Below are 26,765 nucleotides of genomic sequence, written 5' to 3' on the forward strand. Positions count from 1 at the left end.
AATAGGCTGATGATGAGGACGGATACCAGCCATATTGCACCATCAGCCATCCATAGCGTGGGGGGAGCAAGGATGTTGGTGTTGAGTGCTGCACCATCGCGTCTATCTGCAGCATTCAGTAAAGATAGGGTGACATGTAAAAGAGTCAAGAGAGGATTGTTTTCCCTTTCACTTCTGGTGGTGGGTGGGTGTGTGCGCAAATTGCCGAACTATGCCCTGACCCACCGCAGACACTGTGTTTGACCCTAGAAGCATTTGGAGCTCATCCAAGAATGCAAATACTTTTCGGAGACAGCAGGAACTGTGGGATACCTTGCGTCCTCATTCCCCCCTCCCTCCATGAGCGTCCATTATATTCTTTGGCTTTCCGTTACGCTCGTCACGCAGCTGCGTGCTGAGTCTGTGCTATGCCGTCTGTCCGTGGATTTATTAAAAATACTTTGGACCAGGCGCACCATAACAGTAATTCCACTACTTAGATGCATGAGTCTCCTAGCGAGATCACCGTGAGGACGGGCACTGAAGGAGATAGAGAGCGCATGCTGCGTGAAATCTATCACGAACCACGGACCGATGCAGCCGTGCTCGGGGAGGCAATGCTCCCTGAATACCGCATGAAAGCCTCGCGCGGAAAAGGGTGCTATCACGGAGCACCCAATAAGGCAGCTCTCCCCAGGAACCTCCTGCTGATGCTTATCGATTAACGGAAGGAGAGCTTCGTGGAGATCTCCCAGGAGGATTTCTGTTCTATCACCATATATAGAGAGACCTCCTTCTCACACACTTCAGATTCCTGTTATATTAAGAATAAAAGTTAACATGGTTAAAGCACTTACCGACTGCTCCTTCCCCTGATTCAGGATCCGGGTTCATGGCCGGGGAGGGTTGGTAGGGGATCTCCGTGACGGTGATGAATAGATCCTGGCTGTCGGGGAAACCAGCGTTGTAAGCGCTCTCGCCTGCCTCGTCCTCCACAAACACTTCCTCATCTTCCCCGTCCGTGAACATCGTCGAGGAACTGTCCGTCGACACTGTCCCATCATCAGAGTCCATGGTCACTGGTGGGGCAGTGGTGGCAGGCTCCGTAGCGTCCGTTTGCCGCTTTGATTTTTTGGTAGCCTTGTCTGGGGTCCTTGGTTTTCACGCGGTGATGCGTTGCATGACGGCTGTATCCTCTGTCTGGATCATGGCTTTGGAGACCTTCTCGTAGGTCTTTGCATTCCGTTTGTTGGAGCGCAGCTCCGAAAGCACAGACTCCTCGCCCCACACACCGATCAGATCCAAGAGTTCCCGGTCAGTCTATGCCGGGTCCCTCTTTCTATTCAGAGATTACATGAACTCCTCTGCTGGAGAGCTCTGCATTGCTGCCAGTGCTTCTGAGCTCGCCCCGATGTCCAACCACGAAATGAGATTCTAACTGTCCAGAAAGGAAAAGGAATTCAAATTTTCCTGGGTCGTTTCCTGTGTGGCTGCTCAGAGCATCGAAGCTCGGACTGCTGTCCAGAGCGTCAACAGAGTGGTGCACTGTGGGATAGCTCCCGGAGCTACTAAGTTCGATTTGCATCCACACCTAGCCTAATTCGAGCTAGCCATGTCGAATTTAGCGTTACTCCACCTGTCGGGGTGGAGTACCAAATTCGAACTAAAGAGCCCTCTAGTTCGAATTAAATGGCTTCCTGGTGTGGACGGTTGAGCGGTTAGTTCGAATTAACGCTGCTAAATTCGATTTAAAGTCCTAGTGTAGACCAGGCCTAAAGGAGGTCTCCTCCTCTCCAGAGTTGTCCTGGGCCAGGGGGGTGGCTGTGCCATGCCAGAACTGCAAAGGTTCATGGCCTCTGCTGCTGCTGCTCCTGGCAGTGTAAGGCAAAGGCCCCCTTAAAGGGGCAGACCTGCAATGGAAGGGAGCAGCTTGGCTGGAGTCACCCCGAAATTGTAGCCCCCGCTAAAGAGCTGCCTATGTGGACGGCTGAGGGTGTGTGATGGAGTATGCGTGTTTCTCAGCCAGGGTATGCTAGCATCCATTGACAGTGTGATGGGCTCTGCCAGCCCTCTGCACTCTGGTTTGGTTAATGTCTACTCAGCGTGAATGATTGCCTGACCAGGAACCAGCCAAAGGGTAATATCCACCTATGTTGCAGAAACTAGAGGACACGGTCCTGAGCCCAGAAGCCAGCAAGGAGGATAAGACATTGACTGTGCGGGGAGAAGGGGACCGAGCCACGCCCACCCCAGTTCCAGCCAGGATTCGGCAGATCATCACTGAGAGCCTGACAGAAGAGTCATCCCAAGGTACAGGATGGGCATGAGCTCTTCTGGGCCAGGGGAGGGGCCATGGGGGTGCCCAAGAAGCATCTGTCTTAGCTCTGAGAAGGCATACAGTGAAGTCAGCATTGCAGTGGGGAATGGATTGAGTGAGCAATGGGGCTGGTGGGGTAGGAGAGATTGTTAAGGGGTCCATTCAGCTAGCTGGAATAATAATAAAAAAATAATTTTTAAATGATCCAAACCTGCCCCTTGGATCCTGCAGAGAAATGCTTTAAATGTTAAATAATTTAACTGAATTCAACTCTCACTATCCCAGGTTAGAGTAACCAGCCAGTTTATTTTGAGTGTGTGGAAAAAACGAAGGAAGTGTTTTTAGGTGGTTTGCTGCAGGGCTGGGAGAGTCACAGGATCAACTTTGTACCTGATTGTCAGCAACATTGTACACAGGAGAGTGACAGCAAATAGTAAAAAGGGAGCAGGTATCAATCACCATTGTAATATGTATATACTGTCGCATGTAGGGGCCCCCAGGTGAGATCAGAGCCCCACTGATGTAGGTGCTGTACATCTAGTTCCTGCTTCAAAGAGTTTGCAATCTAAATAGACAAAGGAAGGATTATTCCCATTTTACAGAAGAGAAACTGAGGCACAGGGAGATTAAGTAACTCACCCAAGGGCGGGCATGAATTCTGTGGCAGAGCTGGACAATGACCCCAGATCTTCTGATTCCCAGTTCAGTAGCTTAACCACAAGGTCATTCTTCCTGCCTCGAAGGCTGATGCCACAGCTAGCTCTCCACGTGGTCTGCTTGGTTGGGATCTTCTCACACTACTAATCCACATTTCTTGTTCCTTCCAGCTCTCTGGGAAACAACCTCTTCACTCAATATGCAAGAAGAAAACCGTATGCTGCAGAAGGAGCTCTCACGCCTTGAGGACCTGCTGGCACAGACCCGGGCAGAGAAGGATGAGCTGGCAAGCAAGCACCATGCCATCAGTGAGAGGGTGAGTGCTTGGCTTAAATCCATCTGAATCCCTTTGGGTGTGGAACAATCTCTGCGGCTGGCCAGCTGGTTGCTGGGGTGGATGCCCCATCTTTACATGGCATTTCATGAGTGCTGATGGGCAGCCACTGAGAAACAAATAGGAGGGAGGTGTGGAATTCATCATGGGTACGCATAACATTGAGGCAGATTGTGAACTGGTGTGAATCAGAAGCCAGTGGAGCTACACTGATGCACAACAGCCAAAGGTCACACCCAGCTCTTACATTTAAAGTACCCATTGGCCACACCTCCTGTGGAGCCTCCGGCAGGATGATTTCTCCCCAGTTCTTTCAGTGCGTGATGATCAGTCAGTTTATGTCCATGGATGTAGGCACCCGGCTCTCAGACTGGCTTGGCACAGTAACTGTACCTGCAGCTAGCACAGGGGAGGAAAAACTCGGGACAAAAATCTGTGCACTTGCCTGATTTCCTGAGACTAGTTTTTCTAGCTCTGCAAGGAAATGTATCGTCTCCCTTATCCTGGCAGAAGGGTATTCTGTAACCCTGAGAGTCATAGAGGCAGCCACTCCTCCCTGCAGAGGCAGCAAGTATAGCCACTGGTGAAGATGGGAAAAACTCTTGGATAGATCAGGGAGTGATTTTTAGGGCTTTTGGTGGCTACTGCTGTTCTGGAAGTGCAATCAGAATAAGACAATCAACAGGAGTGGCCTTTTATCCAAGATCTCAGCACTGACATTCACAGAATGGTAGAACTTTAGGCCAGAAGGGACCATTGTGGTCAGCTCATCCTAGCTCCTGCATAGCACAGGCCAGAAAACTTCACCCAGTAACTCTGCCTCAAGCTGCTCTCCAACTACTAGCATCTTGGGTCCTCAAAAAATGGGATTACATGCTTGCTGTTTAGGAGCTTTCAGTGCCCTTTGGGGCTTGTGAGCCACTTAATTCACTCTGGCAATTGGTTCTCCTAACTCCCACAGCCTGGCATTTCCTCGGCAAGGCCTGGGCTTTGAGAACATTGGAGCTAGATCAGGGAAACACCCTCTGTGAGCTCTCCTTTTCAAAAGGCCCTTTATGCAATTACCTCACCGTCAAAGCTGTCTCCTCCCCACTGTTAACTGCAGGGGCAGGCCCCCTACTCAGCAGAATGCTCCCCAAGACCACCCAGGGAGGAGAGAGGGGCATTCCCATGGTGTTCCTGGGACCTGCTCTCCATGCCTCTGTCTCTCTTTGCTGCAGCTGAGTGGAGTGGGCATTTTAGCAGGGGGCAGACACAGAAAAGGGTCCTGTAGTGGGTTCATCACAGATTCCATAGCTCTGGTTCCCATGGTCCACAGGGGATCCATGTTGCCCCAAAGCCCCAGGTCACTAATATGTGAGTGGTGCACTGTCATGTGCTCATCTGGCCACACACTCCTCCCATTGCCAGGCACTGGTTTATTCAGTGTGCTGGGACTAAACCAGGCCAGGCTGTTCCTGAGGGCTACACACCTTTCATTGTCCCCCAGGCACAGGCTCAGGGAAGGAGAGAGACACATGTGGATCTGCAACAGCAAACCTGCATTTTCCATACAAGTGAGAGTCTCTGAACCAGATCTCCATCTGTTCCCAAATCAAGGAGGGGAGTGTGGGGGTAAGAGATGGAAAGGAAGAGCAGCTTTGTTGGAAAGCATCTAGCCATGTTCCACAGCAGCAAAGGCCTCTCTCTCTCCCTCCCCCCCGCCACAATCACAAAGGGGAGAGTTTTGGGGACTTCCGGGAACCACATAGTGATGTGCAAAGGTTGGGGATTGCTGCTTCCAAGCATGGCCCACTGATGTCTCCTCAGGCATGCCGAAGCGGGAGGGACAATTGCTGTTGGCCACCCTCTGGTGCCCGAAGGTCCAGCTGGCCCTGTGCAGAGCTATCCTGCCCCTCCCCAGGAGGAGACGCTCTGTGCTGTGCTCCCTGCTCTCAGTGTGCTGTGACATTCTTCACTAGACAAAGGTTCCCACCAAGAAGAGCAGAAATAATTGTAACTCCAAATAATTCCTATTACTTTTCTCCACAAACCTGGTGTGTTAGACATAGAGCTGCTGGCCTGGCCTCAAGACGTCCCCTCTGAACAGCTACTCAAACAGACCCATGACCTTCCCCATTGTGCTAGGCTCTGCTGGTGGCTGTCTGTGGAGATGGAGCTGGTGGGGATGTTGCCAAGGGAGAGAAGGTGTCAGGAAGGGAGGTGCTGGAGACCTTTTTTCTATTCGCTCTTTGGGTCACAGCTCCTTGGCTGCTGCTGCAGAGCTACTAGTCTCACGTGCAGATTACCTTACACTGGGACATGGCCAGCACGCTCCGATTGGGCTCTTCAGAGGAGCCTGTGGGAGCAAAGCATCCAACTCTGCTGTTCTAGCCTCTGTATCTATCTGCCTCCCTGGAGCGTTCATGGTCCAGCTGTCCTGAAAGGCATTTGATACGGTCTTGCATGATATTCTTATCAATAAACTAGGCAAATACAATTTAGATGGGGCTACTATAAGGTAGGTGCATAACTGGCTGGATAACCATACTCAGAGAGTAGTTATTAATGGTTCCCAATCCTGCTGGAAAGGTATAACAAGTGGGGTTCCGCAGGGGTCTGTTTTGGGACCGGCTCTGTTCAATATCTTCATCAACGACTTAGATATTGGCATAGAAATTACGCTTATTAAGTTAGCAGATGATACCAAACTGGGAGGGATTGCAACTGCTTTGGAGGACAGGGTCATAATTCAAAATGATCTGGACAAATTGGAGAAATGGTCTGAGGTAAACAGGATGAAGTTTAAGAAAGACAAATGCAAAGTGCTCCACTTAGGAAGGAAAAATCAGTTTCACACATACAAAATGGGAAGAGACTGTCTAGGAAGAAGTACGGCAGAAAGGGATCTAGGGGTTATAGTGGACCACAAGCTAAATATGAGTCAACAGTGTGATGCTGTTGCAAAAAAAGCAAACGTGATTCTGGGATGCATTAACAGGTGTGTTGTGAGCAAGACAGGAGAAGTCATTCTTCCACTCTACTCTGCGCTGGTTAGGCCTCAACTGGAGTATTGTGTCCAGTTCTGGGCACCGCATTTCAAGAAAGATGTGGAGAAATTGGAGAGGGTCCAGAGAAGAGCAAAAAGAATGATTAAAGGTCTTGAGAACATGACCTACGAAGGAAGGCTGAAAGAATTGGGTTTGTTTAGTTTGGAAAAGAGAAGACTGAGAGGGGACATGATAGCAGTTTTCAGGTATCTAAAAGGGTGTCATCAGGAGGAGGGAGAAAACTTGTTCACCTTAGCCTCTGAGGATAGAACAAGAAGCAATGGGCTTAAACTGCAGCAAGGGAGGTTTAGGTTGGACATTAGGAAAAAGTTCCTAACTGTCAGGGTGGCTAAACACTGGTATAAATTGCCTAGGGAGGTTGTGGAATCTCCATCTCTGGAGATATTTAAGAGTAGGTTAGATAAATGTCTATCAGGGATGGTCTAGACAGTATTTGGTCCTGCCATGAGGGCAGGGGACTGGACTTGATGACCTCTCGAGGTCCCTTCCAGTCCTAGAATCTATAAGGGGCAGAGTCTTTCCTACAGGAACTCAGTGTTATTGAATTGACAGGCAATTGCTAACAGCTCAGGGAAAGCCCAGGCCGCCCAAGGGACAAGCTTGTACTTGAGGCTCTGGACAAGGAGCCAGCAGACTTGAGTTCAATTCCCAGCTCTGCCATGGACTCCCTGTTTGACCTTTGGCAAATCACATTATCTCTGTGGGTCTCAGCTCCCCACTGGTACAATGGGAATGAGACTCCTTCTGTTCTGTCTTGTCTATTGAGACTGACAGATGTGTAGGGCAGAGACTCTCTCCCAATGTGTAGGCACAGTGAGGATGGATCTCAGCTGGACTGATAATACACATACTCAATAGTAATTCAGCGGTACTGTCATGGTTATGGGGTTAGCTGCACCTCTGTCCCCTTTCTGCTCTCTCTGAGGGCATCACCTCAGGTGTTTGGCTTCTTGCCCTTACCTTTCTAGGGTGTAATCTCATGATTCTCCCACTCTGAGACCAGGAAGCAGCTGCACCACCTTGTGAGTAGGACCAGCGGCTTATCCCACTGCAGGGCCAACTGGGACTTGGGCTCTTGCATTACCATAGTCTTCTTACAACAAAGTGTGTGATTTAGCAGCGGGAGCAAAGCATTGAATAGCAACCAGCCTACATGCACATTTAGTTTCATCTAGCCTTGAGCTTCACTCCAAGCTCGATTGGCTTCCCTCTTCAATCACAGGACCAGAACAGAACCAGGTCACCTTCTCCTAGCAGAGCGCAGATCCATCTGGGTGTCAGTCTGTCTCCCCCAAAGGACATGCTTGTTAAGAAATCCCCACCCCGCAACCCCCATGCCTGTCTGGGCTCAGTTATAGTGTTGCTTAATAGTTCTTTGTTTTGTACCTAGAGTGGACGATAATTCCCTAAACTGAAAACAGGACACTGGGAGTAGATATAGATCCTTCTGCCTCCATCCTTCTCCCTCCTATTTTATCTTATCCCCTCCTCTCTGTCCTTCTCTCTGACCCACTCTGCTCCTATTTCCCTCCTACCCTGCCCTCTCCTCACCTCTCTGCATTGAGAGAATATGAGCCGCCTGGTGTCACCACTCGCCCGAGCCCCACCGTGTGGGCAGTCCTTAATTTTTGCTGGGGCTTGCCAGGGCTGAGCCCCAGCATCTCTAGGCTTGGCAGTTCATAGCTCTGGCACCTCTGGGTTCCTGGACAGCAGCTGCCGCTCTCCAGCTGCCCAGCTCTGAAAAGGCAGTGCCACTGCCAGCAGCAACACAGAAGTAAGGGTGTCAATACCATGCCCCCCTCTTACTTCTGCACTGCCGTATTGCCACCCTTACTTCTGCACTGCTGCTGGCTGCAGCGCTGCCACCACAAGTCATCAGTTGCAAGAGCAAATGGGACAAAAGCCCAGTTTCCCCAAAAAAATTATGATGTCCAGGACAGAGGTTAAACCATCCCAGCCAAAACAGGACGTATGGTCACCCTATTCATATCCCAGGTGTGAAGTTTCCTGATGCCTGAAACAAAGCACCCAGCAGGCCCGATCTAGAAGAATGCCCCCCAGGGGGAGGGGAGACATTGTCTGGGCACTTAGACCCATTCAGTACCACTAGGTTATCATCATTGGCCTGAGGGCTGTGTGTCCCCTATGGGTGAGGCTGATGAAACTGTCTGATCCCTTGTGTTAGTCTAGCACAGAAGTCAAGCACATATTCCCTGTCACTTCTTAGCACTGAGGTGTATTAGCCAAGCCATGTGGAGACCTACGCCTCCATCAGGAGAGGCATTCCACCTCTGGGTGGAGAATCATTGGCAGAGTAGTGTGTGGGAGCAGCTAGCAGAGTGCCTGCCTGCATTATGCCTGTCTCCAGCTAGTGTGATCAGCCCCTTGTTTTCATTAGCACGGCACAGAAATCTTTAAGCAAGAATTTTAAAAAGATTATTTATAACAGGCCCAATTCTCCTGCCCCAACTCTGCCAATAGCCCTGCTAACTCACAGTGTTCTCCATGAATCTCAAGGAGTCAGCAACTTAAGACTACGAGTGCCAGCCTCAAGAACAGGGCACAAACCCCAAATTGGCGCTGAGTTCTGTGCTTAAATTTCACCAACCAATTATCATGTAGAAACTCCTCAGGCACTATAGCAGCCTTAACATAGAGCGACAGACAGTTCTCTTGGGCACTCCAATCTGTCTAGCCACCCAGGTGGTATTAGGTCCCTTATACCCAGGATCAGAGCAATAAGGATAAGAGGGAAGGTGCTCTCATGGATTGTTAACTGGTTAAAAGATAGGAAACAAAGGGTAGGAATAAAAGGTCAGTCTTCAGAATGGAGAGAGGTAAATACTGGTGTCCCCCAGGGGTCTGTACTGGGACCAGTCCTGTTCAACATATTCATAAATGATCTGGAAAAAGGGGTAAACAGTGAGGTGGTAAAATTTGCAGATGATGCAAAACTACTCCAGATAGTTCAGTCCCAGGCAGACTGTGAAGAGCTACAAAAGGATCTCTCAAAACTGGGTGACTGGGCAACAAAATGGCAGATTAAATTCAGTGTTGATAATGCAAAGTAAACATCCACTCAATGTGCAGCAGCAGTCAAAAAAGCAAATAGAATGTTGGGCATCATTAAGAAAGGGATAGATAATAAGACAGAAAATATCATATTGCCTCTATATAAATCCATGGTACGTCTACATCTTGAATACTGTGTGCAGATGTGGTCACCTCATCTCAAAAAAGATATATTGGAATTGGAAAAGGTTCAGAAAAGGGCAATAAAAATGATTAGGGGTATGGAACGGCTTCTGTATGAGGAGAGATTAATAAGACTGGGACTTTTCAGCTTGGAAAAGAGACAGCTAAGGGGGGATATGATTGAGGTCTATCAGATCATGTCTGGTGGGAGAAAATAAGTAAGGAAGTGTTATTTACTCCTCATAACACAAAAACTAGGGGTCACCAAATGAAATTAATTGGCAACAGGTTTAAAACAAACAAAAGGAAGTATTTCTTCACACAGTGCACAATCAACCCCTGGAACTCCTTGCCAGAGGATGATGTGAAGGCCAAGACTATAACAGGGTTCAAAAAAGAACTAGATAAATTCATGGAGGATAGGTCCATCAATGGCTATTAGCCAGGATGGGCAGGGATGATGTCCCTAGCCTCTGTTTGCCCGAAGCTGGGAATAAGCGACAGGGCGCGGATTAATTGATGTTTACCTGTTCTGTTCATTCCTGCTGGGGCACCTGGCATTGCCACTGTCAGAAGACAGGCTACTGGGCTAGATGGACCTTTGGTCTGACCCAGTATGGCCGTTCTTATGTTCTAATATTCAGGTTACTCCCAGTCCCAAAGCACCGGTCACTTACCCTGGTCAATTGCACTTCAGATCTCACACCAAAGACAACACTTGTAGCCAGTCCTGTAATAAACTATCTACAGATTTATGAACTAGGAAAAGGAAATAGAGTTATTTACAAGGTTAAAGCAGGCACACACACAAATGAGTTCCAGTCTGAAGTTTCAAAAAGTAACAGACACTTCTATAATAACCAAGCTCTATATGTCCTTTAGGGCTGATCCACTTTGGATCTTTTGCTTATGCCGAGTAATTCTTCCCCCAGAGTCCAAGCAGCATAAAGATACAGTTCCTCTTTGTTAGGGGGATTTATTCACTTACCCAAAGGTGATGCGGGGGGGCATGCAGGAGCATGTACCCCTCCCCCCCCGCAATTTCTACAAGCGCTGAGCTGCCTTTGCAGGGTTTGTTATGCTCAGCCTGCTGGGAGGAAGGGAGGCTCTGTGCTTCTCATGCTGCCCCCCTCCCGGCACGTTTCCAGCTCACTTGGCTCCTCTCCCTGGCAGCTGCACCCAGGCAGGGAGCGGAGAGGGCGGGACAGAGCTGCTTTTCCTGCAGGATGAAGGTGGCTGCTCTGGGTTGCTGCCTCTGTGCAGCTGCCTGCTAGAGTCCGGCTGGGGAGGCGGCAATAGCCAAAGTGGCAGGTAACCCTGGCGCTGAGAGCATGGCAGCCCTGGGCTGGGTGCAGGGGGTGAGGTCACTGGGGAAGGCACCGGAAGCAGGTTCCCTCTGCTCAGCTTCAATTAGGGGCATTGCCCACACCCCTCCCCCTGCTGAGATGTCCCCGACGGTATGGGAGCTCCGGGGAGAAGCTTTGTTGCTGTGAGTCCTCTCCATCCAGGGCTGGGGCTGGCCCAGAGGTATGTGCTCCCTGCTCCTGAGGCCCCAGCTCCCTAGGATCCGGCAGGATTGGCTGCTCTGGGCCAGAGAGGTGGGGCTGAAAGGTTCCTGCACCCTGAGTCAACACGTGGGGTGGTCACATGCTCTTCCCCAAAAAACTTTAAATTGTGGCCCCCACTCTCAACAGTTACATGTAGCCTGTGCCCTTACTCACTTCTGCTTTGAGCTGCAAACTCACCTGGTGGGAGGAATTCACTTGCAAGACTCATCTTCATGGTTGGAGGGAGAGTAAAGAACAAAGGCTTTTGTCCTCTTTAATGCTCCACTCTAGTCTGTGTGATGTCGATGGGCCTTTGTTCTCTGCCAGGACGTAACACCTTCTGTTGGAGACCAGCACTTTACACTCATTAGTGGCTCTCTCCTGTCTGGTGATTTACACAGTCACAGAGACTTACAGTGCAAACACTCAAATATTACCTTATAACACAGGATACAGATGCTAAAAGTGAAATGAATGCATGCAGTCATTCACCACCAGTCCATAAAGTCTAAATACTAAACACATTCTTTTCATTCTAGCCCCTGTTTTAACCATACCAACACTCAGCTGAGCCAGACTGATTCCAGCTTGGTATTTGTCAGTGTCCGACTGAAACAGGGGGACCTTGGCATGAGCTGGCACCTGGTCTGCCAGCATCACATATAAAGGGCCCAATTCTCCACCCCAACTCTGCCAGAACCCCAGCTAACTCATGGTGTTCTATGTGAATATCAAGAAGTTGTGGGGCTTCTCTCAACATCCACCACCAACAGATCAAATCCAAATTCACAGAAGGCAAAAATGCTTCATTCCCATCACCTTGTGTGCTAATACTGTAAATATCTCCGTCGATATGGGAGCCTGGTCCCTGGGGTGAGGCAGGAATCCTCCTGGCCTGTGGAGGATAGTGTCATCAAAGGAGAGAGGATGTTTATAACAAGATTCAGTGGATATAGAAGCCAAGAGAACCTTATAATTGGGTAACTGTGCCTTGTGAGTCAGACTCAGCACTGCAAAGTACACTGCACGCAGACGAGATCAGATCTGTACCGCACAGCTGGGAAGACACATACACTAATATTCAAGGGGACCTGCAGCAATATGAAAACAAATTTAAAGATGAGTGTGTGGCTATGTTCTACTAAACCAGGATTCTGCTCCTCCATCTGTTCATCTAGCTGTAGCCACGTGTTGTTTCTTAGGCTATGTCTACACTAGAGACCTTACAATGGCACAGCTGTACCACTGGCATAATTAAATCACCCCCAACAAGCGGCGGTAGCTCTGTGGGCAGGAGAGCGTCTCCCACCAACATAGTGCTGTCCACATCAGTGCTTCTGTTGATGAAACTTAGGTCAGTCAGGGGGGTGTTTTTTCACACCCCTGAGCTACATAAGACATACTTAACTTGTCAGCTTTTTGGGACAGGGTCTGTCTTTTTGTTCCTTGCTTGTAGAGCACCTTGCACTGGGGGCCCTGGGTGTTACAATAATAATAATAACAACAAATAACATATAAATCATCAGCTCCTCAGTGTCTGTACAGCAGCATGCGCAAGGCACTAATAAACAGGAGACACTGCAAACATTGTCTGCACTACAGGGTTGGTTTGTACAGCCCCTAACTCTGCTCCCTTCCACCCACACAAACCTGTCACCCATTTTGTGGTGCTTTCAGCCCAGACTGGCCAGCCTGGCTGGATTATTTGTTAGAGACCTGTCAGGGTTCCTTCCCCACTCTGAACCCCCTAAGCTTATTTTTACCAGCTTAGGTTAAAAACTTTCCCAAGACACAAATTCCACCTTGCTTGAACAGTACGCTGCCACCACCAAGTGATTTAGACAAAGAATCAGGGAAAGGACCACTTGGAGTCCTATTCCCCCCAAAATATTCCCCCAAGCCCCGCACCCCCTTTCCTGGGGAAGGCTTGAGAATAATATCCTCACCAATTGGTACAGGTGAACACAGACCCAAACCCTTGGATCTTAAGAAAAATGAAACATCGATCGGGTTCTTAAAAGAAGAATTTTAATTAAAGAAAAGGTAAAAGAATCACCTCTGTAAAATCAGGGTGGTAAGTACTTTACAGAATAACAAAAGACTCAAAAACACAGAGGATTTCCCCTCTAGGCAAAACTTGAAAGTTACAAAAACAGGGATAAACCTCCCTCTTAGCACAGGGAAAATTCGCAAGCTAAAACAAGAGGTAATCGAATGCATTTCTTTGCTATTATGTACTATTTTAGCAAGACCAGATGCTTAGTTCAGCTGTGGCTTAGGGAGATGTATTTTCCCTGCCCTGTTTTCTTGTTGACTCTGGGAGACACAGACAAAAAACCTTCCCCTAAAGATTTGAAAGTATCTCCTCCCCTTATTGGTCCTTTTTGTCAGGTGCCACCCAGGTTATCTGAGCTTCTTAACCCTTTACAGGTAAAAGAGGAATTAACCCTTTACAGGGAAAGAGGGATTTTATGCTACCCTTAGCTGTATGTTTATGACAAGGCCATATGCTGTTTTCACTCGGGCTGATAGCCACCCACTTTGCAGCGAGGATGCAGGCTAAATCCCTCAGAGCGATGACAGTCCTTCAGTGCCTTCCCACAATATGGGAAAGTAGAAATGGGTGGCAACCTAGGTAGCAGTGACCATGAGATGGTTGAGTTCAGGATCCTGACAAAAGGAAGAAAGGAAAGTAGCAAAATACAGACCCTGGACTTCAGAAAACCAGACTTTGACTTCCTTAGGGAACTGATGGGCAGGATACCCTGGGAAGCTAATATGAGGGGGCAAGGAGTCCAGGAGAGCTGGCTGTATTTTAAAGAAGCCTTATTGAGGGTGCAGGAACAAACCATCCCGAAATGAAGAAAGAATGGCAAATATGGCAGGCGACCAGCTTGGCTTAACAGTGAAATCTTCGGTGAGCTTAAACTCAAAAAGGAAGCTTACAAAAAGTGGAAATTTGAACAGATGTCTAGGGAGGAGTATAAAAATATTATTAGAGCATGCAGAGGTGTAATCAGGAAGGCCAAGGCACAATTGGAGTTGAGCTAGCAAGGGATGTGAAGGGTAACAAGAAGGGTTTCTACAGGTATGTTAGCAACAAGAAGAAGGTCAGGGAAAGTGTGGGACCCTTACTGAGTGGGGGAGGCAACATAGTGACAGATGATGTGGAAAAAGCTGAAGTATTCAATGCTTTTTTTGCCTAGGTCATCACAGACAAGGTCAACACCCAGACTGCTGTACTGGGCAGCAGAGTATGGGGAGGAGGTGAGCAGCCCTCAGTGCTGAAAGAACTATTTAGAAAAGCTGGATGTGCACAAGTCCATGGGTCCAGATCTAATGTATCCGAGGGTGCTGAGGGAGTTGGCTGATGTGATTGCAGAGCCATTGGCCATTATCTTTGAAAACTCGTGGTGATTGGGGGTGAGGGGTCCCGGACTATTGGAAATAGGCAGATATAGTGCCCATATTTTAAAAAAGGAAGAAAGAGAACATGGGGAACTACAGACGGGTCAGCCTCACTTCAGTCCCTGGCAAAATCATGGAGCAGGTACTCAAGGAATCCATTTTGAAGCACTTGGAGGAGAGGAAGGTGATCAGGAACAGCCAACATGGATTCACCAAGGGCAAATCATGCCTGACCAACCTGATTGCCTTCTATGATGAGATAACTGGCTCTGTGGATATGGGGAAAGCGGTGGATGTGATATATGTTGACTTTAGCAAAGCTTTTGATACGGTCTCCCATAGTATTCGTGCCAGCAAGTTAAAAAAGTATGAGCTGGATGAATGGACTATAGGGTGGATAGAAAGCTGGCTAGATTGTCGGGCTCAACAGGTAGTGATCAATGGCTCTATGTCTAGTTGGCAGCCAGTATCAAGCGGAGTGCCCCAGGCGTTGGTCCTGGTGCCGGTTTTGTTCAACATCTTTATTAGTGATCTGGATGACGGGATGAATTGCACCCTCAGCAAGTTCGCAGATGACACTAAGCTGTGGGGAGAGGTAGATACGCTAGAGGGTAGGGATAGGGTCCAGAGTGACCTAGACAAATTGGAGGATTGGGCCAAAAGAAATCTGATGAGGTTCAACAAGGACAAGTGCAGAGTCCTGCACTTAGGAAGGAAGAATCCCATGTACCGCTACAGGCTGGGGACCGACTGGCTAAGCAGCAGTTCTGCAGAAAAGGATCTGGGGATTACAGTGGACGAGAAGCTGGATATGAGTCAGCAGTGTGCCCTCGTTGCCAAGAAGGCCAATGGCATTTTGGGCTGTATAAGTAGGGGCACTGCCAGCAGATTGAGGGACATGATCATTCCCCTCTATTTGACACTGGTGAGGCCACATCTGGAGTATTGCATCCAGTTTTGGTCCCCCCACTACAGAAGGGATGTGGACAAATTGGAGAGAGTCCAGCGGAGGGCAATGAAAATGATTAGGGGGCTGGGGCACATGACTTACAAGAAGAGACTGAGGGAACTGGGGTTATTTAGTCTGCAGAAGAGAAGAGTGAGGGGGGATTTGATAGCAGCCTTCAACTACCTGAAGGGGGGTTCCCACAGAGGATATAGCTCGGCTGTTCTCAGTGTGGCAGATGACAGAACAATCCATAATGATCTCAAGTTGCAATAGGGGAGGTTTAGGTTGGATATTAGGAAAAACTATTTCACTAGGAGGGTGGCGAAGCACTGGAATGGGTTACCTAGAGAGGTGGTGGAATCTTCATCCTTAGAGGTTTTTATGGCCCGGCTTTACAAAGCCCTGGCTGGGATGATTTAGCTGGGGATTGGTCCTGCTTTGAGCAGGGGATTGGACTAGATGACCTCCCGAAGTGCCTTCCAACCCTGATATTCTATGAATTCCCCCTGTGTGCCCAGTACGACAGACATGGGAAGCACTCAGCTTAGAGCCACTCAGCTTAGTGCAATACTAACAACCATGGGCTGTGCCCCAGCAGTCCGAGCAACACCCACGGGAGCCAAGCACCAGTGAGGACCCAGTAACCAGAGTGTGGCTGCTCACACCTGCCCTATAGACGACTTTGGCCTCCCTATACTGGGGGGAAGGGGCAATCTAAAGGGGAGGACATGTGACTGCCCCACATGTCTCCTCTGCCCAGAGACCCCCGCTCTGTGCCCAGCACAGGGCCGCCATGCTCTCCTCACCCCATTGTACCTGTGGGGGAGGAAAATGGGGGCTCTGTCCTTCTCCTGCTGCGTCCCCCCAGCACATTTGGTCGCTCTCCCTGGCAGCAGGCCCAGGTGGGAAGCGGGCCTGGCTACCATGGACCTCAGCTGAGCAAGCCGGAAACATGCTCGGGGGGGGGAGAGGGGATTCCAGCTCACTAGTCCCCTGTCCCTAGCAGCTGAGCCCAGCCAGGCTCTTAGGCAGCCGCGCATGGAGCAGCGACCCAGAGCAGCCAGCTTGAGAAACGGCTGCTTCCGCCACCTCCACTCCCCACCTGAGAGAGGGGCTGAGCATGTCAGAGGCAGGCGCAGCAGGAGGACAGAGCCCCTCTCCCTCCTCTCACCCCCTAGCAGGCCAATCTGAAGGGGCATTTGACCCCACATGTTCCCCTATGCTTCACCTCTGTAACATGGGTGCAGATGGCCTGGGCTAACTCTGCAGTGAAGCCACACCCTTTGGCACATGAAGTACCTTTATGCCTATGAGTGGTCCCACTGAATTTAGTGGGACTCCTCACATGTGCAAAGTGTTGTGGGAAAGTGTTTGCAAGCTCAGGGCCTTAGTGTGTTGATGCCCCCATAGCAAAGCAGAAGGGGCTTTCAGCACTTAAGTGGTTCTAAATGGATCTCGTTACCTTTATAGGTTCCCCAGAGTCATGAATCACTGTATGAAATGCCCCAGAATACCACTATTACACACACACATCGTCAAACTCAGCTGTTGCATGAGGCTAGCCGATAGGGGAGGCTGAGTGTTTCAGGAAATTACTGCTGGTTGCTCCATGGTGCCTACTTGGAAAGTTTGTAGTAGTAGCATTATGGTCAGCACCAAAGGGTCTTGCATGATGATGTATTTTTCTAAAAATCTCCTGCTCTGTGGTGGTAAAAAAAAAGAACCCAGCTCAGTTCCTGCCTCCCACAGGTCAGGCCGCACATGTTCTGCACATGGCTTATGCTTTCCTTACCCCTTGCAGGGCACCTTGAAATCTAAACCCCCCCAAGTCTGCTGTGTCTGAGTGTGAAACACTTTGCTAATAGCTCAGCAAGGAGTAGCCATGTTGTTCTGGCCACATGCAAGGGAAACATTCTGATGCCAGAGACTAGGCATGCAGGAAATTCCTGGTTGTTAATAGTGCCGCATGTATTCACGTGGGCAGATACAGAGATTGGAATAGGGTGAGGGATCTGAGCTGGAGAGTTGTCAGGAGACCTGAGTTCTGAGCTCAACTCTGCCAGTGACTTGGTGAGTGGCCTTAGGCAAGTCCCGTAAGTTCACATGGCTCTGCCTGTGGAATGGAGATAGTGACATGAACCCATCTTGGAGCTCTACAGAGAGATGCACTACAGAGAGGCTAAGAATTATTATTATTCATGGCTATTGCAGTCCTCTGAATTACAGCACTGCCCGTCTCTGGCTGAATTCCTCGCAACCATCATTCCCTGGTCCTCAGCAAAGACCAACTGTAAAGAGGCTGTTCTCCAGCTCCCTGCAAGAGTGGCAGTTTGGGGAGTGCTAGTACTGGAATGGCTGGGGGAGGGGAGAGTTTGGCCTTCTCTCCTGCTGCAGAAGAGCAGGGAGTGGGGGGATGGTGTGCTAGACCCTTGCGGAGGGTTCAGCCAGAGGATTAAAGGAGCCAACACAGGTCGACCAGCCAGCTGCACCAGTGAATCCTACCCCCAGAGCTCTGCAGGAGGTAGAGAGGGGGACTGCAAGAGGAAGCCACCTGCCTTGCACCAGGGTGGGGAGACCATGCAGTGTCTGAGGCCCAGGGGAGCTCCTTGAATCAAAGACCGAGACTGAGGATGGCTACCTGTGGTAGGGACCAGGCCTGCACCGTGCGGGAGTGCACACAACTCTGGCTGTTTCCTTCCTATCCCTGCTGCCCCCTGGAGGGGTTTATTATTCGCGTGGCTCACACAGAGTGTCTACCCATGTGCTGCTGCCTCTCCTTCTGCTGTGGGGGGCTGCCAAGGGCAGAGCAGAGCTCAGTTCTCGGGGGTCTCTGCTTTTCCAGCTGGAGAAGGCGCTGCAGGTGGAAGCAGCCCAGCGGGAAGGGGATGGTAGCCTGGCCCTCATGGAGCTGAGGCAGCGGTTCGAGGATGACGAGAAAGCGTACAAGTGCAAGCTGCAGGCCTATCAGGAGGGGCAGCAGCGCCAGGCTCAGCTGGTCCAGAGGCTCCAGAACAAGGTAAGTACCCGAACCCGTGCCAGCCTCTCATTGTGCAAACTACAGGGTGTTAGGCCTGAATAAAGATGCAGCACAAAACCCAGTTATGCCAACCTGACTAAAGTCAGGCTAACAGAGGTTTCTGGGTAATCCCAGCGTGGAAAAATACTGAGAAGCAGCATGTTTCACAAAGCCCTGGGAGAAAGTGAGATAAGAGAGGGGAGTGTTTGAAAGATTGATAGGGAGCCAGCCTCCCTGTATTCACTCCCTGTTTCTGTCTTAGGTCCATTGTTAACTCCTGTCTTCCAGTTTCTGGTGCTTGGCAACCATACTAATAAGAAAGTTGCTGGGGCATCACAACTTGCTTACATTATAAAGAAAGACAGATGTGCTTTGTTATTAGGGTTTGTTACTAACCAAAGGGGGGTGGAATATGGGTTGTGTGAAATGAATAATTTGTGACGCAACGGAACTGTCTATATAACCTATACTTAGTTGTAAAAAAGGCTGCTGGTTCTCTTCGGATACGAGCTGTTCTTTACTGACACGTGCACTTGTCAATAAAGAACTTTTGATCGGACCTTGCTGGTGTTGCCTGTCTCTCTGCGGTCAGACAACGAACTTCGCTGTCGGGGTTCGAGTCCCTGACAAGGGTACCTAGGATGGGGCACAGAAAAAACTGACTGTCTAGCTTGCCCAGCCATTGCTTTGGGTATCTGGTCTGAATGGGGTAGCTGTGGTGCCACCCCAATTCACACCACCTGGGCGCTAGGCTCAGTCTGCTGAATGTCCAGGCTGTGACACAGGCACGTGTTGGGCAAGGAAGGAGCAGGAAGGGATGTGCATCATACTCTTAATTTCTGTTAGTGTTATGAACAAGGCAGCCTTACCTCTGGGCAACTTCCACCCCACTGCACCTCTGAGAAACCCCCCACCTTGTTGCACCTCTGGGTAACCCACCCCACCTCCCTTTGCACCTCTGGGCAACCTTCCCCACCCCTGCTGCACCTGTGAGTAACCCCTCCTGCTCCCATTGCACATCTGGGCAACCCCCCCTCCACTGCACCTCTGGATAACCCATCCCACCCCCCAATGCACCTCTGGGCAACCTCCCCGACCCCTGTTGCACCTCTGGATAACCCCTCCCATTTCACCTCTGGGCAACCACCCCCCAACTGCACCTCTGGGCAACCTTCCTCACCCCTGCTGCACCTCTGGCTAGCTGCCCCCCCACCTCCCCAGTATACCTCTTGATAACCCCCCCCCCACACACACACACACACACTGCACCTCTGGGTAACCCCCTGCCCTGCTACAACTTTAGGAAGGGAATATGCATTTCTGAGACAGAGTTTGCTTGGCACTCTGCTCGGCTGTGTGGGACTGGATTCTATGTCACATTAAGATGCCTCTCCTGTCTTCCAGGTGACAGTTTCATATTGCATTAAAGGCATGATCCAAAGCCCACTGAAGTCAGTGGAGTGACGTTGACGTTAGTGGGCATCGAATCTGACCCTCTGTCAGCAGTAAGCGTCATGGATTGACAGAGTAGTAGCCCCATGGGTGATCATTTTACCCTGAGTGCCTGTAATGCTCCAACTAATTATCTTAATCCAGGCTTCTCTTGCCCTCTTTTCTCGCTCTCATCTTCTGTTTTTTCTAAATCTTTCATTCCCTTCCCCCAATTCTCCTTTCTGCCCCTCGCTCTAGGTACTACAGTATAAGAAAAGATGTGGGGAGCTGGAGCAACAGCTGCTAGAGAAAACATCTGAATCTGAGCACCAGAAACAGATGGTCAGTACAGCTTTCATTGTCCGGGCAATGCAGAAAAATGGTATGACGAATCATGCAATGGTTTTACTCTGAACTTTGCAAGAAATTTGCATAGTAGTATCTCATCATGCCTTTGTGTTTAATTTCTGTGTTCTTTTGGCAGTCAGCCTCACCTAACAAAACAGCTGTTGCAAATGCCCCTTTGTATATGGCTCTCTTAGTAAAAGTGGATATAGTTGAAAAGGTTCTAGGGGCTTTCCAAGCAGCCTGGTGTGGTGGCGTGACAACCGGATCCCATCACCACCTTTCGAGCAAACAGCCCAAGCACTTCAGACAGGGCAGTGCAGAGCGGGATGGGTGACAATGGGATTTCACTGCAGTTTGAAAACCACAAAGCCCTGTGCATTTGAGATCTGCGAGAGAAGGGGATTGCAACCCACAGAGGAGACAGCACATAGCAAGTCACTCTGCTCTGGGACTCACCATTCCCCAAGGAGCGCTGCTGGACTGGGCCTTTCTCAGCGTTTCTCCAGGAGTTCTGGAGGAAGGAAAGAGATCACAGCACGGCCCTGTGGTGGCCCATGGGAACACAAGAAAGCTGCAGGATTGGATGTGTTCCCTTTCTCCCTTTTGGAAAATGGGAAATATGGTCAATCCCCAGCGTATCATAGAATCATAGAATATCAGGGTTGGAAGGGACCTCAGGAGGTCATCTATTCCAACCTCCTGCTCAAAGCAGGACCAATCCCCAGCTAAATCATCCCAGCCAGGGCTTTGTCAAGCCTGACCTTAAAAACCTCTAAAAATGGAGATTCCACCACCTCTCTAGGTAAACTATTTCAGTGCTTCACCACCCTCCTAGTGAAAAAGTTTTTCTTAATATCCAACCTAAACCTCCCCCACTGCAACTTGAGACCATTACTCCTTGTTCTGTCATCTGGTACCACTAAGAACAGTCTAGATCCATCCTCTTTGGAACCTCCCTTCAGGTAGTTGAAAGCAGCTATCAAATCCTCCCTCATTCTTCTCTTCTGCAGACTAAATAATCCCAGTTCCCTCAGCCTCTCCTCATAAGTCAAGTGCTCCAGCTCCCTAATAATTTTTGTTGCCTTCCGCTGGACTCCTTCCAATTTTTCCACATCCTTCTTGTAGTGTGGGGCCCAAAACTGGACACAGTACTCCAGATGAGGCCTCACCAGTGCCGAATAGAGGGGAATGATCACATTCCTCAATCTGCTGGCAATGCTCCTACTTATACAGCCCAAAATGCCGTTAGCCTTCTTGGCAACAAGGGCACACTGTTGACTTATATCCAGTTTCTCATCCACTGTAACCCCCAAGTCCTTTTCTGCAGAACTGCTGCCTAGCCACTCAGTCCCTAGTCTGGCAGTGCATGTGATTCTTCCTTCCTAAGTGCATGACTCTGCACTTGTTCTTGTTGAACCTCATCAGATTTCTTTTGGCCCAACCCTCTAATTTGTCTAGGTCCCTCTGTATCCTATCCCTACCCTCCAGTGTATCTACCACTCCTCCCAGTTTAGTGTCATCTGCAAACTTGCTGAGGGTGCAGTCCACACCATACCTCCAGATCGTTAATGACAGGCAGCATCACAGCATTAAGTCCCAGTGACATGGGGGCGGAAATGGGGACCTCAGAGTCCAGTCAGGGGTTTCTGGGGCAGATCCTCACCTGGTGTAAATCGGTTTAGCTTAACTGATTTCAATTGAGGTATGCCTATTTACACCAGCTGAGAATCTGGCTCTTTGCATTTATCTGGAATGGACTCTGAATGCAGCTTTGGGAAGAAAAGACCTTAAATAAATGACTCTGGCTCCCTGTAAATGAAGGTAACAGTCTATCCAAGGTGGCCCAGTTGGCTGGGAGGCACAGCCCCCGGCTTTAAGGACCAGAACTGGTGTTCTCTGCCTCATGGAAAGTCTCTGGTTGTACCAGCTACTGGTTCTTTTCCATTTGTCTGTTGGTTTGTGTCTGTTTATCAGTTTGTTTCTGTCTGCCCTGCGTAAAGTTCTTTGTCCTCTGGGAGCCATTCTCCTGCCTCTCCTTGCCCTTTTGATGTGTCACTCCTCTCTCCCAGCTGCAGACTCGGCTGCAGTCCACAGAATCCCGCCTGTGCCGCTCAGAGCACGACCACAGCACAGAACTGGAGAACACTCTTATCCGCCTGGAGGAGGAGCAGCAGAGGTGAGGCTGTCATCTGTGTCCAAGGAGCACCTGGGGGTCCTCGTTATCCCTTGTACAAAGGAAGGGAGAGAGCAGGTTACACTAGAGCAGCGGTTCTCAAACTGGGATCTGTGGGGCCCTGGGGGTCTGTGAGGGTACTCCAGGGGTCCACAAGTCATGTCTGGGATTACCAGCCCTGCTGATCAACTCCCCACTCCCTCTCAGTGCTTCCTGCACGCTGCTGAACAGCTGTTCCATGGCATGCAGGAGGCACTGGGAGGGAAGGGAAGGAGCAGGGATAGGCTGCGCTCGGGGGACAGGGCGGGAAGAGGAGGGGCAGGGGTGGAGCAGGGGTGGGGAGAGGTGGGGTAGGGTGGAACCTCGGGTGGAGTGGGGGCAGGGCCTGGGGCTGAATGGGGGTTGAACACCCCGGGCGAAAATTAGAAGCCGACTTGGGGGTCTGTGAAAAATTTTAAATCAAAATGGGAGACCTCGGGTTGCTAAAGTTTGAGAACTGCTGCACTAGAGCATTGCATAGAGCTGGGTGTTACTCAACTGCCATCTAATGGTAACAGCTTGCAGTCACCTGAGCTGGATTTGAACTGGGGACCTGGAGGCAACAGGCTCTGTATCCCATTAGCTGTCCCTTGAACTCTCCAGCCCTAGCTGTAATTTTGGATGCAGGTGTGCAACATGTTTTCAGTTTGAGATTTCAGAGCCTGGCCATGTGGTGCAGCTTGGTGCTTTGATTTCTTTGCTCAATTCTTAGCTCTTTGCTATTCTCTGCAGCAGACGGATACACTCACATGTGTCTTTCCTCTCCTCCTGCACTGCAAAGCGGCTGGGGAGGTTGTTGTTGTCTGTGACTCAGCCCTGCTGTGATCTTGCCCAGGGAGCTGAGTCACCCAGCAAACGCAAATGATGGGGGGTTGCTGTTCAGAATACCCCCACACATACAACAGTCTCCAACCAGATCCATCAGCCAGCACCCACCGAGATCCCTTTCTACCACCTGCTGCCCTGTAATCTCCAGCTATCAAAGGGCTCATCTTCAGAAACTAGGAGATGAAATAGTGGCTGTTTTGGAGGCATTGTGGGGGCCAGTCCTGCGCATATTCCTACTAGGCACCATGCTCAAGTGCCGCCTTTCTCAGTGTGTTTTCACCCAGGATCCCAGATCTATCTGTGGTTTCTTGCTGGGACCCATCAAGATGTGGGGTTGTGTCTGTGGTGGGGCTGTAGCAAGGTTCCCTGGGTGGAGTTTGGATGGGCTGCTGGTGGGAGGTGGCAGAAGGGAGGTCCTGGGGGATCCTGAGATGAGAGAGTTTAGCAGATGGAGGAGGCACCTAGAGAGCATTGGGAAGCATGAGCCAGCACAGGATGTGGTTACCCATTCATAAATGGGGTGTGTCATGCTGCAGACACATAGCGCAGGGGGCCTGAGGTCTGCCCTGTTCCCTGCTGCTTTCGGAAACGACTTCAGGGCATTGATTTAAATGTATACGGGGTTTGGAGTGATGGTTGTCTCTGTGCCAATGTGGGGTTTGGGGTGACTTCTCTCCCCATGCCAGAGTGGGGTTCAGGGTGCCGCTGACTTCAGTCCCCCTGCTGATGTTGGGTTTAGGATAACCCATGACTGATGTCGCTGTGAGGATCTGGAGTTTGGGGTGACCGCTGACCGCTGTCCCCATGCAGATGCGAGGTTTGGGATGACTGCTGTCCCTGTGCCCAGGCAGGGTTTGGGGTGACCGCTGACTGCTGTCCCCATGCCGATGTTTGTTTGGGGTGAAAGCTGACTCTGCTCCCCATGCTGATGCAGGGTTTGGGGTGACATCTGTCTGACTGCTCTCCCTGTGCTGATGGGAGGTTTGGGGCGACTGCTCTCCCCATGCTGATGGGCGGTTTGGGGCGACTGCTCTCCTCATGTCATACTGCTGCTTGTGGGATGTGCAGAGATGGGTCCCGTTGGAAAGGTGCTGCAGGCAGGGTGTTCTGACCTCAGCTCCAGAATGTGCTCCTTCCTTGGCCCCGCGGAGTCAGGATCTGTGAGCCTCTCAGGCCCACTGCAGAGCCTGGCTCTTTCCTCAGGCACTTGAGGATAAAGATGTCTTTCTAAAAATGTGCTCTAGCTCAACTGGAAGTCGTGGGCTTGCTGCAGGAATCACTGTGTGAGCTGCTCAGGCCTGTGCTCTGCAAGAGTTAGATTAGATAGCACGACGCTCCCTTCTGGCCTCAGTGTCTATACATCTGTGAGGACGCAGCTCTCAGGCTAGCTGAGGGATCCCAAGTTGGGTCGTTGTCTGAGCTGTGGCCACTCCATTTAGTTCTACGAATAGTGTAATATTTGTATACAGGCCCCTGAAAAGGGGATGGTGTTTCTCAATTGTAGCCCAAAGAAATTAATTCTCATAATGAGATGGGGATGATCATTCCCTACTTCCCAGGGCTGAAGGGAGGAGCAATGTGTTAATGTTCATACAGTGCTTTGAGAAATGCAGTGCTCTATACAGGTGCTAAGCATTATTATTGCCTGATGTCCTCTGACTGTGTGGCCATTAGCTCAGGCCCACTCAAAGGGCCTGGAACGGTAAGTGCAGTGAAATAGGTTTGGCGTCGCCACACCTTTGCTTCTGAAGGATGGTCTGTTGCAGGAGCAGCACATGCCACACAGCTGTGCTCTGGAGATCAGAATCCAAGGCATGGAGACTATTCTCTTCATCTCCTTCCATAGGAGGGTAAATGTCCAATGGACTGAGCCTGGAGACAGAGTGTCCCACGCAGGAGAGGGTGTTCCTGCTACTGGGGCAGGATTGCTGGAGCACAGGGAGTACCTGGAGATCGGAGCTGCCCTCTACTGCCAGTGCCGCAGTGCTGGGGAAACCAATGTCTGGCTTGTTCTGCCTTAGGAGCACCAGCCTTTCCCAGATGAACATGCTGCTGCGGGAACAGCTGGACCAGATGAAATGCTCCAATCAGAGACTGGCTGGGGAGCTAGAGAAGGCAACATCAGACCTGCACAGGCTGAGAGGCGAGCTAGAGCAGAGAGCATCCCAGTGGGGCAACAGCAGGGGGGTGAGTCCTTCTGCTGGGCATTGTGGTTTGTTTTTTTATTGTTGACTTCAGGGAGTGATGCCAGTTTAGACCAGCTGGGGGCCTGGCCCCCTGACGTCAATGGAGCTGTGCCAATTTGCACCAGCTCCATTTCTAAATCTGCCCATGTAGCCTGGTACTAGTCTAGCTTAAACACAGCAGGGTGGGTCAAAGAGGGTGACTTCCCTGGAGCTGAGAGCTGAACGTTCTGTTCTAGAGCCAGTGCAGTTTAATAGATGTATTAATGACTTGGCGGGGGGTGCAGACCAGTGAGGGACACAGTCTGCAGATGACACGCAGTTATTTAGGGCAGTGAGGAGCAGAGAGCAACGTCAGAGAGACCCGAAGAAGCCAGGGGAGTGGGCAGCGCAATGGGGGATGAAAAACAGTGCTGATAAATACAAAGTGATGTACATTGGGGGGAAGATGGAACGGCGCGTACACCTTGCAGGGTTCTCCATTAACTGTATCCACTCGGGAAAGGGGGCTGGACGTCACTGCTGACAACTCAATGGAAACTTAGTTCAGTGTGCCATGGGGGTGCACACACACCGAGTTAGGCTGCAGAAGGGACGTGATGGAGCCTGGGCCTCAGCCATGGCACTCCCTTGGTAAACTCCTGAATTCTGAGACATCACCTCTGCCCTCACAACCCATCATGTTCTGCTCTTATTTCCTCAGAGCTCTGGCATATACTTAAGCAATGAGCACAGCGGGATCCTGCTGCTATGGCGCCAAGCTGCCACGCTGCGCAGTAACTTGGCGGAGCTGCGTGCCACAGCAGAGCGGTGAGTACTGCCTGGGCGATGTTCTGCTGGGAGATTTCCCCACTATCCCTGATGGCCCTGTAGGTGGAAGCAGGAAGATGACGAGTGTGTGGATCTCGATAGCTGGTTCCAGCGCCGGCTCTGAGTAACAGGGCCCTAACCTGAATCCCCTCTAGAGGGTATGTAAATCTGATCCCGGGGACTGCCAAAGATGAAACGATACCAGCTAACCACAGCCAGAGGGTCCTTGGATCTCTCAGCTGACCTAAGCAAAGTCAGAAAGTGCCTGTGCCAACTAGGCATGATCTCTGCAGCAAGTTCCCGGGATGATAGCTGCACAGCTGTAACGATGCAGCCTCTGGTGGAACACTACTGAGAGTATCAATTAAGCTGTCATGGGATAAAAGGAAAGGTGAAAAGATGAAACGATACCAGCTAACCACAGCCAGAGGGTCCTTGGATCTCTCAGCTGACCTAAGCAAAGTCAGAAAGTGCCTGTGCCAACTAGGCATGATCTCTGCA

General features: G+C 50.3%; 1 protein-coding gene across 2 annotated transcripts in view; it reads left to right on the forward strand.

Moving 5' to 3' along the window:
- The window catches only part of CROCC2 (ciliary rootlet coiled-coil, rootletin family member 2), a 146,540-nt gene that overhangs the window by 18,390 nt on the left and 101,385 nt on the right, over window positions 1-26,765 (forward strand). For both annotated transcript variants that reach the window (XM_045030239.1, XM_045030237.1), the window contains exons 2-8: window positions 2,139-2,289; window positions 3,124-3,269; window positions 18,279-18,452; window positions 20,142-20,225; window positions 22,301-22,407; window positions 25,293-25,458; window positions 26,158-26,264. In XM_045030239.1, coding sequence (XP_044886174.1) covers window positions 2,139-2,289; window positions 3,124-3,269; window positions 18,279-18,452; window positions 20,142-20,225; window positions 22,301-22,407; window positions 25,293-25,458; window positions 26,158-26,264 — 935 coding nt within the window. The remainder of the gene's footprint in view (window positions 1-2,138; window positions 2,290-3,123; window positions 3,270-18,278; window positions 18,453-20,141; window positions 20,226-22,300; window positions 22,408-25,292; window positions 25,459-26,157; window positions 26,265-26,765) is intronic.

Source organism: Mauremys mutica, chromosome 9 (genome assembly GCF_020497125.1).
Source record: "Mauremys mutica isolate MM-2020 ecotype Southern chromosome 9, ASM2049712v1, whole genome shotgun sequence".
Taxonomy (NCBI): domain Eukaryota; kingdom Metazoa; phylum Chordata; order Testudines; family Geoemydidae; genus Mauremys; species Mauremys mutica.